General features: G+C 35.9%; 1 protein-coding gene across 1 annotated transcript in view; it reads right to left on the bottom strand.

Annotated features, from left to right (window-relative positions):
- Positions 1–3,903: 3,903 nt before the first annotated feature.
- The window catches only part of B4GALT4 (beta-1,4-galactosyltransferase 4), a 64,615-nt gene continuing 51,113 nt past the window's right edge, over positions 3,904–17,405 (bottom strand). Inside the window, exon 8 of the mRNA XM_075263295.1 lies at positions 3,904–4,510. Coding sequence (XP_075119396.1) covers positions 4,375–4,510 — 136 coding nt within the window. The 3' untranslated portion in view covers positions 3,904–4,374. The remainder of the gene's footprint in view (positions 4,511–17,405) is intronic.

Genomic DNA, 17,405 nt, shown 5'->3' with positions numbered 1-17,405 from the left:
AGTAGTATTATAGTAGTTATATTCTTGTACATAGGAGCAGTATTATAGTAATTATATTCTTGTATATAGGAGTAGAATTATGGTAGTTATATTCTTGTACATAGGATTAGTATTATGGTAGTTATATTCTTGTACATAGGAGCAGTATTATAGTAGTTATATTCTTGTACATATAAGCAGTATTATAGTAGTTATATTCTTGTACATAGGAGCAGTATTATAGTAGTTATATTCTTGTACATAGGAGTAGTATTATAGTAGTTATATTCTTGTACATATGGGGCAGTATTATAGTAGTTATATTCTTGTACATATGGGGCAGTATTATAGTAGTTATATTATTGTACGTAGGGGCAGTATTATTTTAGTTATATTCTTGTACATAGGAGCAATATTATAGTAGTTATATTCTTGTACATATGGGGCAGTATTATAGTAGTTATATTATTGTACGTAGGGGCAGTATCATTTTAGTTATATTCTTGTACATAGGAGTAGTATTATAGTAGTTATATTCTTGTACATAGGAGTAGTATTATAGTAGTCATATTATTGTACGTAGGGGCAGTATTATTTTAGTTATATTCTTGTACATAGGAGCAGTATTATAGTAGTTATATTCTTGTACATATGGGGCAGTATTATAGTAGTTATATTCTTGTACATAGGAGTAGTATTATAGTAGTTATATTCTTGTACATAGGAGTAGTATTATAGTAGTTATATTCTTGTACATAGGAGTAGTATTATAGTAGTCATATTATTGTACGTAGGGGCAGTATTATTTTAGTTATATTCTTGTACATAGGAGCAGTATTATAGTAGTTATATTCTTGTACATATGGGGTAGTGTTATAGTAGTTATATTCTTGTACATAGGAGTAGTATTGTAGTTATATTCTTGTACATAGGAGTAGTATTATAGTAGTCATATTATTGTACGTAGGGGCAGTATTATTTTAGTTATATTCTTGTACATAGGAGCAGTATTATAGTAGTTATATTCTTGTACATATAGGGTAGTATTATAGTAGTTATATTCTTGTACATAGGAGTAGTATCATAGTAGTTATTTTCTTGTACATATGGGGCACTATTATAGTAGTTATATTCTTGTACATAGGAGTAGTATTATAGTAGTTATATTCTTGTACATAGGAATAGTATTATAGTAGTTATATTCTTGTACATAGGAGTAGTATTATAGTAGTTATATTCTTGTACATAGGAGTAGTATTATAGTAGATATATTCTTGTACATAGGAGCAGTATTATAGTAGTTATATTCTTGTACATATGGGGCAGTATTATAGTAGTTATATTCTTGTACATAGGAGTAGTATTATAATAGTTATATTCTTGTACATAGGAGTAGTATTATAGTAGTTATATTCTTGTACATAGGAGTAGTATTATTTTAGTTATATTATTGTACGTAGGGGCAGTATTATAGTAGTTATATTCTTGTACATAGTAGGTAGTATTATAGTAGTTATATTCTTGTACATAGGAGCAGTTTTATAGTAGTTATATTCTTGTACATAGGAGTAGTATTATAGTAGTTATATTCTTGTATATAGTAGTATTATAGTAGTTATATTCTTGTACATAGGAGGTAGTATTATAGTAGTTATATTCTTGTACATAGGAGTAGTATTATAGTAGTTATATTCTTATACATAGGAGCAGTATTATAGTAGTTATATTCTTGTACATAGGAGGTAGTATTATAGTAGTTATATTCTTGTACATAGGAGGTAGTATTATAGTAGTTATATTCTTGTACATAGGAGTAGTATTATAGTAGTTATATTCTTGTACATAGTAGTAGTATTATAGTAGTTATATTCTTGTACATAGGAGGTAGTATTATAGTAGTTATATTCTTGTACATAGGAGGTAGTATTACAGTAGTTATATTCTTGTACATAGGAGGTAGTATTATAGTGGTTATATTCTTGTACATAGGAGTAGTATTATAGTAGTTATATTCTTGTACATAGGAGTAGTATTATAGTAGTTATATTCTTGTACATAGTAGTAGTATTATAGTAGTTATATTCTTGTACATAGGAGGTAGTATTATAGTAGTTATATTCTTGTACATAGGAGGTAGTATTACAGTAGTTATATTCTTGTACATAGGAGTAGTATTATAGTAGTTATATTCTTGTACATAGGAGTAGTATTATAGTAGTTATATTCTTGTACATAGGAGTAGTATTATAGTAGTTATATTCTTGTACATAGGAGTAGTATTATAGTAGTTATATTCTTGTACATAGGAGTAGTATTATAGTAGTTATATTCTTGTACATAGGAGTAGTATTATAGTAGTTATATTCTTGTACATAGGAGTACTATTATAGTAGTTATATTCTTGTACATAGGAGTAGTATTATAGTAGTTATATTATTGTACGTATGGGGCAGTATTATAGTAGATAGTTCATGTAGCTATTACTGTTACGTTTATTATTCCATTTGATGCATTGTTATGGCGGTTTTATTGCACTTTCTTTCATCCACTAGTAGATATGACAGATCTAGATCCGCTGTGTCCTCCTCCTTTTTGGCGCTGACCATCTTCGCACCTCCCTGAGTAAATCTATTAAACCATTTTATGACTTTCCGGGTCTTATAACGTCTCAGATTTTCGAGGACGTTTGTTAGTCCTGTTTGCGGTGATATCAGGTTTGTGGCTTCAGGAAGAGGAAATGTCAGGAGAGTGAAATCTAGTAAAACATCTCTGGAAGTCGCCCAATGTCTACAAGTGGGAATGGCCCGGACGAGGATGATCTCCACGTGGCACCTGTGACCTCCTGTATGTTTCAGTAACGCGCCCTGGCCACTAGCAGACAGGTGTAGGATCGGGCCTGGGGTCTCGTTCTGCCCCGTCCAGTCCTATAATAATACACGGTCATGTGTATGGAGGCGTGAACGTTTTGGCTACTGCACTGATAAAGTGCACGGTGTGAGGATGCGAGCGTATCAGAATTACTCCCAAACTAGGTAGAAAACACCTCTCCTGAAACACTCTGTACTGCTGTGGTTGCTGCTTCTTCCACTGTCAGCCTGTAACACCTCATATGCAGCCATGTCATTACTTCAGCTATTACGAGTATTAGCTCATTCATCTCCTGAAATCCTCTGCACTGCTGGTTATGAATTTGTTTTTTCCTCCCCGTTTTTCTCTCACCTTTTGTGTGTAAATTTTCTGCCACTTCAGGAGCCGTAGCAAACACCTGGCTGTATCTAACCTTATCGGGTACAATCCTGGCACCTCTGCTAATGCCCATGTGGTGTGCAGTGTGGCGTGCAACGGGCCGGGCTCTGCCAAAGCTTATGATTTGTAACTCTGGTGCGCCCCATATCCGAGCAGAGGGACAAAGAATAGACCGAACATTATACATATCAGCTCATTGTCCGCAGCAGTAGGGGAGAGGCTGCGAATATCCCGGGTCACCGTGTCCTCATATATAACCGCAGACATGTTCTGCCCCCCCACATAGCAGGCACTGCCTATGTAATGAAACTGCATGGGCAGTTCAACACAATCATCACATAACTCACAGTCCCGGCATAGAGCCTTACCGCTGATGGTTACACAGGCTCCTGTTACACCGTGATAATAAAGCCGCCCTCACTGTATACCTATGGCCTCTTAGATTACATAGGAGACTATGCAGTGAAGGATAATTACACCGCCCCCAGCAGGCAGAGGCGGTGCTGTCTCTAGCTGCCTATACAATGCTGTGCTGAGTCATTATAATGCTGAGTGGACACTTTCTGCCCCAAAACCGCCAGAGAAAGAACAAAAAGGTTTCGCCTGTGACTTTGGGGTTCGCTTTCCATGTGACCCCATCGTCCTCCAATCACCCCCAAAATGAAAGAATTCTCCAAAATCAATACTTTATTAATAATTTTTTGAGTATCAGAAAGTGTCATAAATAAGCGTCATCTTGGCGGTAAGAACATCGTATAACAAAGAGCTGCTGGAATGTAATTTTCTCGAATGTAAATATTCGCCTTGTCGTACGTCGTCGTATACAAACATCGGTCTAATAAAGCTTTGATTGTTCTAATATGAAAGTTAAAAGTCAAGGCTCGGGCAGGCAGTGCTGGGGTCTTCACGCCCACTTGTACTGTAAACGACCCTTGACGTCAGACTGTTTGGTATATATTACTGAGGAGTGTATAAGCCCCGCCCCCTGCCGGCTGTTTCCGTCCGTCTGGGGTGTGCGCTCCGGCAGCGGCTGGGTTCTAAAGTTTTATCGACAACATTCATGTGAACAGTCTTCAATCCACCCATAAATATCATGAATGGCGCCATCTGGTGAAGTCCATGGCGGTTCCGAGGAGTTCGGTCTTCTGGTTAGTGGTGCGGTTTTCCTATATCAACTGTGATGTTGATGTACAGAGGATGGTGCTGGATGGACAGCAGCTTGTAGGAGCAGGAGTTCAGGCCGTCCGTCCTCCACACCTTGGACGCTTTCCTGAGTAAAAGCATCCTGCGAAAGAGGAAAACAGACAATATAAATAGTGGGCACCGCCATGTTCATGTGACCGCCACTCACGTACAGTCCTGAGAAGTCGTCCACCATCTTTGCATTCTCTGGTTTTATGAATCAGGACTGTAAATAAACTTCTGTTATTAAAATTAGATAAATAAGAGCAAAAGTTTTTGCAGTTTGCTGGTCAGGAGTATTCAGGTGTGTGGCAAAGAGGAAAGACATCAGCAATGATCTTATAGAAGCAATTTGTAGCCCACATATAGCCCCTCCATCAGAGCACTGACCTATGGCACTTATACATGGGCACTGTGAGGAATGCTTATTTACAGTATATAATGTAAGATACTGCACCATATGAGACCCCCAATAAGTGTAACCCAAAACGAATAGAGCGGCTGATATAGCACAGGCTGCCGGGCCCTGCACTGCTATATACAGAGACAGGGAACAACTAAGGGGAAGCGAAACCTCTATAAATACGGCCCCAGTAGGGAGAGGCTCCATGTCAGAGAACCCACTAGTGTCATATATATATATATATATATATATATATATATATATATATATATATATATACTGTATATACAGCCTCTGAATTGTCTACTCTGAGGAAATTCTCACAATCTTATCCTTTTCTTCAGATTCTGCCTCATCTTATTCATGTCAGAAAATTCTCTGCAAAACAAATCTGTCGTCAGCTCAGGAAATACCAGAAGAGACGGCGCAAATATCCGAGAGAGACCGAGACAGGAGGCAAGTTATATAACCTAAAATATATCTGTATACCAAATGTGCCCAGGTTATACCACCTGTACATATATAATTATATACAGTATATACCCAGGTTATACCGGCTGTACATATATAATTATATACAGTATATACCCAGGTTATACCGGCTGTACATATATAATTATATACAGTATATACCCAGGTTACACCGGCTGTACATATAGAATTATATACAGTATATACCCAGGTTATACCGGCTGTACATATATAATTATATACAGTATATACCCAGGTTATACCGGCTATACATATATAATTATATACAGTATATACCCAGGTTATACCGGCTGTACATATATAATTATATACAGTATATACCCAGGTTATACCGGCTGTACATATATAATTATATACAGTATATCCCCAGGTTATACCGGCTGTACATATATATTATATACAGTATATACCCAGGTTATACCAGCTGTACATATATAATTATATACAGTATATCCCCAGGTTATACCGGATGTACATATATAATTATATACCGTATATACCCAGGTTATACCGGCTGTACATATATAATTATATACAGTATATCCCCAGGTTATACCGGCTGTACATATATAATTATATACAGTATATACCCAGGTTATACCGGCTGTACATATATAATTATATACAGTATATACCCAGGTTATAGCAGCTGTACATATATAATTATATACAGTATATACCCAGGTTATACCGGCTGTACATATATAATTATATACAGTATATACCCAGGTTATACCGGATGTACATATATAATTATATACAGTATATACCCAGGTTATACCGGCTGTACATATATAATTATATACAGGAGATACCCAGGTTATACCGGCTGTACATATATAATTATATACAGGAGATACCCAGGTTATATCGGCTGTACATATATAATTATATACAGTATATACCCAGGTTATACCGGCTGTACATATATAATTATATACAGAATATACCCAGGTTATACCGGCTGTACATATATAATTATATACAGTATATACCCAGGTTATACCAGCTGTACATATATAATTATATACAGTATATACCCAAGTTATACCAGCTGTACATATATAATTATATACAGTATATCCCCAGGTTATACCAGCTGTACATATATAATTATATACAGTATATCCCCAGGTTACACCGGCTGTACATATATAATTATATACAGTATATACCCAGGTTATACCGGCTGTACATATATAATTATATACAGTATATACCCAGGTTATACCGGCTGTACATATATAATTATATACAGTATATACCCAGGTTATACCGGCTATACATATATAATTATATACAGTATATACCCAGGTTATACCGGCTGTACATATATAATTATATACAGTATATCCCCAGGTTATACCAGCTGTACATATATAATTATATACAGTATATCCCCAGGTTATACCGGCTGTACATATATATTATATACAGTATATACCCAGGTTATACCGGCTGTACATATAGAATTATATACAGTATATACCCAGGTTATACCGGCTGTACATATATAATTATATACAGTATATACCCAGGTTATACCGGCTGTACATATAGAATTATATACAGTATATACCCAGGTTATACCGGCTGTACATATAGAATTATATACAGTATATACCCAGGTGATAGCGGCTGTACATATATAATTATATACAGTATATACCCAGGTTATACCGGCTGTACATATATAATTATATACAGCATATACCCAGGTTATACCGGCTGTACATATATAATTATATACAGTATATACCCAGGTTATACCGGCTGTACATATATAATTATATACAGGAGATACCCAGGTTATATCGGCTGTACATATATAATTATATACAGTATATACCCAGGTTATACCGGCTGTACATATATAATTATATACAGTATATACCCAGGTTATACCGGCTGTACATATATAATTATATACAGTATATACCCAGGTTATACCGGCTGTACATATATAATTATATACAGTATATACCCAGGTTATACCGGCTGTACATATATAATTATATACAGTATATACCCAAGTTATACCGGCTGTACATATATAATTATATACAGTATATACCCAGGTTATACCGGCTGTACATATATAATTATACACAGTATATACCCAGGTTATACCGGCTGTACATATATAATTATACACAGTATATACCCAGGTTATACCGGCTGTACATATATAATTATATACAGTATATACCCAGGTTATACCAGATGTACATATATAATTATATACAGTATATACCCAGGTTATACCAGCTGTACATATATAATTATATACAGTATATACCCAAGTTATACCGGCTGTACATATATAATTATATACAGTATATACCCAGGTTATACCGGCTGTACATATATAATTATATACAGTATATACCCAGGTTATACCGGCTGTACATATATAATTATATACAGTATATACCCAGGTTATACCGGCTGTACATATATAATTATATACAGTATATACCCAGGTTATGCTGGCTGTACACATGTAATTATATACAGTATATACCCAGGTTATATCGGCTGTACATATATATTATATACAGTATATACCCAGGTTATACCGGCTGTACATATATAATTATATACAGTATATACCCAGGTTATACCGGCTGTACATATATAATTATATACAGTATATACCCAGGTTATACCGGCTGTACATATATAATTATATACAGTATATACCCAGGTTATGCCGGCTGTACATATATAACTATATACAGTATATACCCAGGTTATATCGGCTGTACATATATATTATATACAGTATATACCCAGGTTATGCCGGCTGTACATATATAACTATATACAGTATATACCCAGGTTATATCGGCTGTACATATATATTATATACAGTATATACCCAGGTTATACCGGCTGTACATATATAATTATATACAGTATATACCCAGGTTATACCGGCTGTACATATATAATTATATACAGTATATACCCAGGTTATACCGGCTGTACATATATAATTATATACAGTATATACCCAGGTTATGCCGGCTGTACATATATAATTATATACAGTATATACCCAGGTTATATCGGCTGTACATATATATTATATACAGTATATACCCAGGTTATACCGGCTGTACATATATAATTATATACAGTATATACAGTATATACCCAGGTTATACCGGCTGTACATATATAATTATATACAGTATATACCCAGGTTATACCAGCTGTACATATATAATTATATACAGTATATACCCAGGTTATACCGGCTGTACATATATATTATATACAGTATATACCCAGGTTATACCGGCTGTACATATATATTATATACAGTATATACCCAGGTTATACCGGCTGTACATATATAATTATATACAGTACATACCCAGGTTATACCGGCTGTACATATATAATTATATACAGTATATACCCAGGTTATACCAGCTGTACATATATAATTATATACAGTATATACCCAGGTTATACCGGCTGTACATATATAATTATATACAGTATATACCCAGGTTATACCGGCTGTACATATATAATTATATACAGTATATACCCAGGTTATACCGGCTGTACATATATAATTATATACAGTATATACCCAGGTTATACCGGCTGTACATATATAATTATATACAGTATATACCCAGGTTATACCGGCTGTACATATATAATTATATACAGTATATACCCAGGTTATACCGGCTGTACATATATAATTATATACAGTATATACCCAGGTTATGCCGGCTGTACATATATAATTATATACAGTATATACCCAGGTTATATCGGCTGTACATATATATTATATACAGTATATACCCAGGTTATACCGGCTGTACATATATAATTATATACAGTATATACAGTATATACCCAGGTTATACCGGCTGTACATATATAATTATATACAGTATATACCCAGGTTATACCAGCTGTACATATATAATTATACACAGTATATACCCAGGTTATACCGGCTGTACATATATAATTATATACAGTATATACCCAGGTTATACCAGATGTACATATATAATTATATACAGTATATACCCAGGTTATACCAGCTGTACATATATAATTATATACAGTATATACCCAAGTTATACCGGCTGTACATATATAATTATATACAGTATATACCCAGGTTATACCGGCTGTACATATATAATTATATACAGTATATACCCAGGTTATACCGGCTGTACATATATAATTATATACAGTATATACCCAGGTTATACCGGCTGTACATATATAATTATATACAGTATATACCCAGGTTATGCTGGCTGTACACATGTAATTATATACAGTATATACCCAGGTTATATCGGCTGTACATATATATTATATACAGTATATACCCAGGTTATACCGGCTGTACATATATAATTATATACAGTATATACCCAGGTTATACCGGCTGTACATATATAATTATATACAGTATATACCCAGGTTATACCGGCTGTACATATATAATTATATACAGTATATACCCAGGTTATGCCGGCTGTACATATATAACTATATACAGTATATACCCAGGTTATATCGGCTGTACATATATATTATATACAGTATATACCCAGGTTATGCCGGCTGTACATATATAACTATATACAGTATATACCCAGGTTATATCGGCTGTACATATATATTATATACAGTATATACCCAGGTTATACCGGCTGTACATATATAATTATATACAGTATATACCCAGGTTATACCGGCTGTACATATATAATTATATACAGTATATACCCAGGTTATACCGGCTGTACATATATAATTATATACAGTATATACCCAGGTTATGCCGGCTGTACATATATAATTATATACAGTATATACCCAGGTTATATCGGCTGTACATATATATTATATACAGTATATACCCAGGTTATACCGGCTGTACATATATAATTATATACAGTATATACAGTATATACCCAGGTTATACCGGCTGTACATATATAATTATATACAGTATATACCCAGGTTATACCAGCTGTACATATATAATTATATACAGTATATACCCAGGTTATACCGGCTGTACATATATATTATATACAGTATATACCCAGGTTATACCGGCTGTACATATATATTATATACAGTATATACCCAGGTTATACCGGCTGTACATATATAATTATATACAGTACATACCCAGGTTATACCGGCTGTACATATATAATTATATACAGTATATACCCAGGTTATACCAGCTGTACATATATAATTATATACAGTATATACCCAGGTTATACCGGCTGTACATATATAATTATATACAGTATATACCCAGGTTATACCGGCTGTACATATATAATTATATACAGTATATACCCAGGTTATACCGGCTGTACATATATAATTATATACAGTATATACCCAGGTTATACCGGCTGTACATATATAATTATATACAGTATATACCCAGGTTATACCGGCTGTACATATATAATTATATACAGTATATACCCAGGTTATACCGGCTGTACATATATAATTATATACAGTATATACCCAGGTTATGCCGGCTGTACATATATAATTATATACAGTATATACCCAGGTTATATCGGCTGTACATATATATTATATACAGTATATACCCAGGTTATACCGGCTGTACATATATAATTATATACAGTATATACAGTATATACCCAGGTTATACCGGCTGTACATATATAATTATATACAGTATATACCCAGGTTATACCAGCTGTACATATATAATTATATACAGTATATACCCAGGTTATACCGGCTGTACATATATATTATATACAGTATATACCCAGGTTATACCGGCTGTACATATATATTATATACAGTATATACCCAGGTTATACCGGCTGTACATATATAATTATATACAGTACATACCCAGGTTATACCGGCTGTACATATATAATTATATACAGTATATACCCAGGTTATACCAGCTGTACATATATAATTATATACAGTATATACCCAAGTTATACCGGCTGTACATATATAATTATATACAGTATATACCCAGGTTATACCGGCTGTACATATATAATTATATACAGTATATACCCAGGTTATACCGGCTGTACATATATAATTATATACAGTATATACCCAGGTTATACCGGCTGTACATATGTAATTATATACAGTATATACCCAGGTTATATCGGCTGTACATATATATTATATACAGTATATACCCAGGTTATACCGGCTGTACATATATAATTATTAGAGATGAGCGAACAGTGTTCTATCGAACACATGTTCGATCGGATATCAGGGTGTTCGCAATGTTCGAATCGAATCGAACACCACGTGGTAAAGTGCGCCAAAATTCGATTCCCCTCCCACCTTCCCTGGCGCCTTTTTTGCACCAATAACAGCGCAGGGGAGGTGGGACAGGAACTACGACACTGGGGGCATTGAAAAAAATTGGAAAAAGTCATTGGCTGCCGAAATCAGGTGACCTCCATTTTAGACGAATAGTGGATTTCAAATCCGGGTCATATGAGAATGTGAACTTTGTGACTATGAGACAGGGATAGCTGTACAGGCAGGGATAGCTAGGGATAACCTTTATTTAGGGGGGAATGTTATTAAAAATAACTTTTTGGGGCTCTATCGGGTGTGTAATTGTGATTTTTGTGAGATAAACTTTTTCCCATAGGGATGCATTGGCCAGCGCTGATTGGCCGAATTCCGTACTCTGGCCAATCAGTGCTGGCCAATGCATTCTATTAGCTTGATGAAGCAGAGTGTGCACAAGGGTTCAAGCGCACCCTCGGCTCTGATGTAGCAGAGCCGAGGCTGCACAAGGGTTCAAGCGCACCCTCGGCTCTGATGTAGGAGAGCCGAGGGTGCACTTGAACCCTTGTGCACCCTCAGCTCTGCTACATCAGAGCCGAGGGTGCGCTTGAACCCTTGTGCAGCCTCGGCTCTGCTACATCAGAGCCGAGGGTGCGCTTGAACCCTTGTGCACACTCTGCTTCATCAAGCTAATAGAATGCATTGGCCAGCGCTGATTGGCCAATGTATTCTATTAGCCTGATGAAGTAGAGCTGAATGTGTGTGCTAAGCACACACATTCAGCTCTACTTCATCGGGCTAATAGAATGCATTGGCCAGCGCTGATTGGCCAGAGTACGGAACTCGACCAATCAGCGCTGGCTCTGCTGGAGGAGGCGGAGTCTAAGATCGCTCCACACCAGTCTCCATTCAGGTCCGACCTTAGACTCCGCCTCCTCCAGCAGAGCCAGCGCTGATTGGCCGAATTCCGTACTCTGGCCAATCAGCACTGGCTAATGCATTGTATTGGCTTGATGAAGCAGTGCTGAATGTGTGTGCTTAGCACACACATTCAGCTCTACTTCATCGGGCTAATAGAATGCATTGGCCAATCAGCGCTGGCCAATGCATTCTATTAGCGTGAACTGAGTTTGCACAGGGGTTCTAGTGCACCCTCGGCTCTGCTACATCAGATTGCTACATCTGATGTAGCAGTGCCGAGTGTGCATCAGATGTGTAGTTGAGCAAAACTGACTCAGCACTGCTAAGTCTGCATTCGCATAGGAATGCATTGGCCAGCCTTCGGCCAATCAGCGCTGGCTCTGCCGGAGGAGGCGGAGTCTAAGGTCGGACCTGAATGGAGACTGGTGTGGAGCTATCTTAGACTCCGCCTCCTCCAGCAGAGCCAGCGCTGATTGGTCGAGTTCCGTACTCTGGCCAATCAGCACTGGCCAATGCATTTCTATGGGGAAAAGTTAGCTTGCGAAAATCGCAAACTGACAGGGATTTCCATGAAATAAAGTGACTTTTATGCCCCCAGACATGCTTCCCCTGCTGTCCCAGTGTCATTCCAGGGTGTTGGTATCATTTCCTGGGGTGTCATAGTGGACTTGGTGACCCTCCAGACACGAATTTGGGTTTCCCCCTTAACGAGTTTATGTTCCCCATAGACTATAATGGGGTTCGAAACCCATTCGAACACTCGAACAGTGAGCGGCTGTTCGAATCGAATTTCGAACCTCGAACATTTTAGTGTTCGCTCATCTCTAATAATTATATACAGTATATACAGTATATACCCAGGTTATACCAGCTGTACATATATAATTATATACAGTATATACCCAGGTTATACCGGCTGTACATATATAATTATATACAGTATATACCCAGGTTATACCGGCTGTACATATATAATTATATACAGTATATACCCAGGTTATGCCGGCTGTACATATATAACTATATACAGTATATACCCAGGTTATATCGGCTGTACATATATATTATATACAGTATATACCCAGGTTATACCGGCTGTACATATATAATTATATACAGTATATACCCAGGTTATACCGGCTGTACATATATAATTATATACAGTATATACCCAGGTTATACCGGCTGTACATATATAATTATATACAGTATATACCCAGGTTATGCCGGCTGTACATATATAATTATATACAGTATATACCCAGGTTATATCGGCTGTACATATATATTATATACAGTATATACCCAGGTTATACCGGCTGTACATATATAATTATATACAGTATATACAGTATATACCCAGGTTATACCGGCTGTACATATATAATTATATACAGTATATACCCAGGTTATACCGGCTGTACATATATATTATATACAGTATATACCCAGGTTATACCAGCTGTACATATATAATTATATACAGTATATACTCAGGTTATACCGGCTGTACATATATATTATATACAGTATATACCCAGGTTATACCGGCTGTACATATATATTATATACAGTATATACCCAGGTTATACCGGCTGTACATATATAATTATATACAGTATATACCCAGGTTATACCGGCTGTACATATATAATTATATACAGTATATACCCAGGTTATACCGGCTGTACATATATAATTATATACAGTATGTACCCAGGTTATACCAGATGTACATATATAATTATATACAGTATGTACCCAGGTTATACCGGCTGTACATATATAATTATATACAGTATATACCCAGGTTATAGCGGCTGTACATATATAATTATATACAGCATATACCCAGGTTATACCAGCAGTACATATATAATTATATACAGTATATCCCCAGGTTATACCGGCTGTACATATATATTATATACAGTATATACCCAGGTTATACCGGCTGTACATATATAATTATATACAGTATATACCCAGGTTATACCGGCTGTACATATATAATTATATACAGTATATACCCAGGTTATACCGGCTGTACATATATAATTATATACAGTATGTACCCAGGTTATACCAGATGTACATATATAATTATATACAGTATGTACCCAGGTTATACCGGCTGTACATATATAATTATATACAGTATATACCCAGGTTATAGCGGCTGTACATATATAATTATATACAGCATATACCCAGGTTATACCAGCAGTACATATATAATTATATACAGTATATCCCCAGGTTATACCAGCTGTACATATATAATTATATACAGTATATCCCCAGGTTATACCAGCTGTACATATATAATTATATACAGTATATCCCCAGGTTACACCGGCTGTACATATATAATTATATACAGTATATACCCAGGTTATACCGGCTATACATATATAATTATATACAGTATATACCCAGGTTATACTGGCTGTACATATATAATTATATACAGTATATACCCAGGTTATACCAGCTGTACATATATAATTATATACAGTATGTACCCAGGTTATACCGACTGTACATATATAATTATATACAGGAGATACCCAGGTTATATCGGCTGTACATATATAATTATATACAGTATATGCCCAGGTTATACCGGCTGTACATATATAATTATATACAGTATATACCCAGGTTATACCGGCTATACATATATAATTATATACAGTATATACCCAGGTTATACCGGCTGTACATATATAATTATATACAGTATATACCCAGGTTATACCGGCTGTACATATATAATTATATGCAGTATATACCCAGGTTACACCAGCTGTACATATATAATTATATACAGTATATACCCAGGTTATACCGGCTGTACATATATAATTATATACAGTATATACCCAGGTTATACCGGCTGTACATATATAATTATATACAGTATATGCCCAGGTTATGCCGGCTGTACATATGTAATTATATACAGTATATACCCAGGTTACACCGGCTGTACATATATAATTATATACAGTATATACCCAGGTTACACCGGCTGTACATATATAATTATATACAGTATATACCCAGGTTACACCGGCTGTACATATACAATTATATACAGTATATACCCAGGTTATACCGGCTATACATATATAATTATATACAGTATATACCCAGGTTATATCGGCTGTACATATATAATTATATACAGTATATACCCAGGTTATACCGGCTGTACATATATAATTATATACAGTATATACCCAGGTTATACCGGCTGTACATATATAATTATATACAGTATATGCCCAGGTTATACCGGCTGTACATATATAATTATATACAGTATATACCCAGGTTATACCGGCTGTACATATATAATTATATACAGTATATGCCCAGGTTATACCGACTGTACATATATAATTATATACAGGAGATACCCAGGTTATATCGGCTGTACATATATAATTATATACAGTATATGCCCAGGTTATACCGGCTGTACATATATAATTATATACACTGAACTGTAAGCATCTCCCAACATGAGCTCCTGACTTTCATCAAAGTAAAACCTTGTAATTGAGCTACCTGCAAGACGAAAACCAGGAAATATCGGCTCCATGGAAGACATAACTAAGCGAGACTAAAAACATCCCAAGAGAAAAATGAAATAAGAACAGAAAAAGGATTTTAAAATACAAGAGAAGATTCCTACAGACCTCAGACTGGCTGAATGCAACAGGAACATCACATCTGACCCCAGGATCCCACATCAGAGAAGGTAGGGCCACCACTTGGCTAATCCCATAAACAAGTAGATTATCCCTCAGAAATAAGGAAATCGGGGACACCCTCAGATTTTGGGAACCTGGGAGATTATAATATGGAATTCTTAGATGAACCTAGTATGAGCTCCATAGAACCTAGGACAAGGTCCCAGCACAGCAGGGGGTCAGGCATCCCAGAAGGTGTGAAAATGGCCACAGAGAATGAGGACATTGACTGTTATGCGAAGAGCACTGTCTCTGTACACAGCGGGGGGGCAGGCCACTCTACAGATTACATACCCTGATAACATGAGTGCCAATGAAAAGAAAAATGCAAAGAAAGATCTCCTCAAAGCCCATGCTGAGACCCTGTTTGCTGATTACACATCAAACCAAAGAATGACTAACCTCATTATGCACACCGATTACATAAGAGACTGGCAGCATGCAATATGTGACTGCTACAAGAGTACAACAACAGAAGAGGCGGATACAGGCAAAATAACAATCAGAATAAAAAACCCACAAGGGGCCGGCGAAGTGATTCTCACAACAACCATTTTTAATAATGGGACTTTAATGATTCAAGGAAGAGAAGATAGGCTTCACCAATATATAGAAAAATTCCCAGAGATCAAGAATCAGGCACAACTAAAAAGGGGCACAGACACAGGACCACCCACTGACTCAGGTGAATTACCCGTGACATCCCCCAACACTGCCAGTACACAAGCCAGCAAGCCCTCCCCCGACTCCTCACACCTCTCAGTAGAGTCCCTCACAGAGATTGTATCCCGGCTGGAGAGAGATTTTACTATCTATAAACACAATTATAATAGAAACTGTAATGTCAACGAACTGTCCAGCACAAATGGCGACACAAAAGCCATCCACAAACTTATCCAGGAAAACACAAATCTGAGAAAAGAGATAGCAGCCTGCCAGCAAGAGAATGTCAAGCTGTGGGATAAAATGACGCAATGCCTACAAGAAATCACAGAACTAAAGGAAGAGTTATCAGGCCTGAAACTACAGACACAAGAGATAAGATCTAAGGAAGAGGGGGAGGAAAACACAACAGACTC

Source organism: Leptodactylus fuscus, chromosome 2 (assembly GCF_031893055.1).
Source record: "Leptodactylus fuscus isolate aLepFus1 chromosome 2, aLepFus1.hap2, whole genome shotgun sequence".
NCBI classification, from domain to species: Eukaryota; Metazoa; Chordata; class Amphibia; order Anura; family Leptodactylidae; genus Leptodactylus; species Leptodactylus fuscus.
Note: the sequence above shows the minus strand (reverse complement) of the source record. Positions and strands in the feature narration are given on the sequence as shown.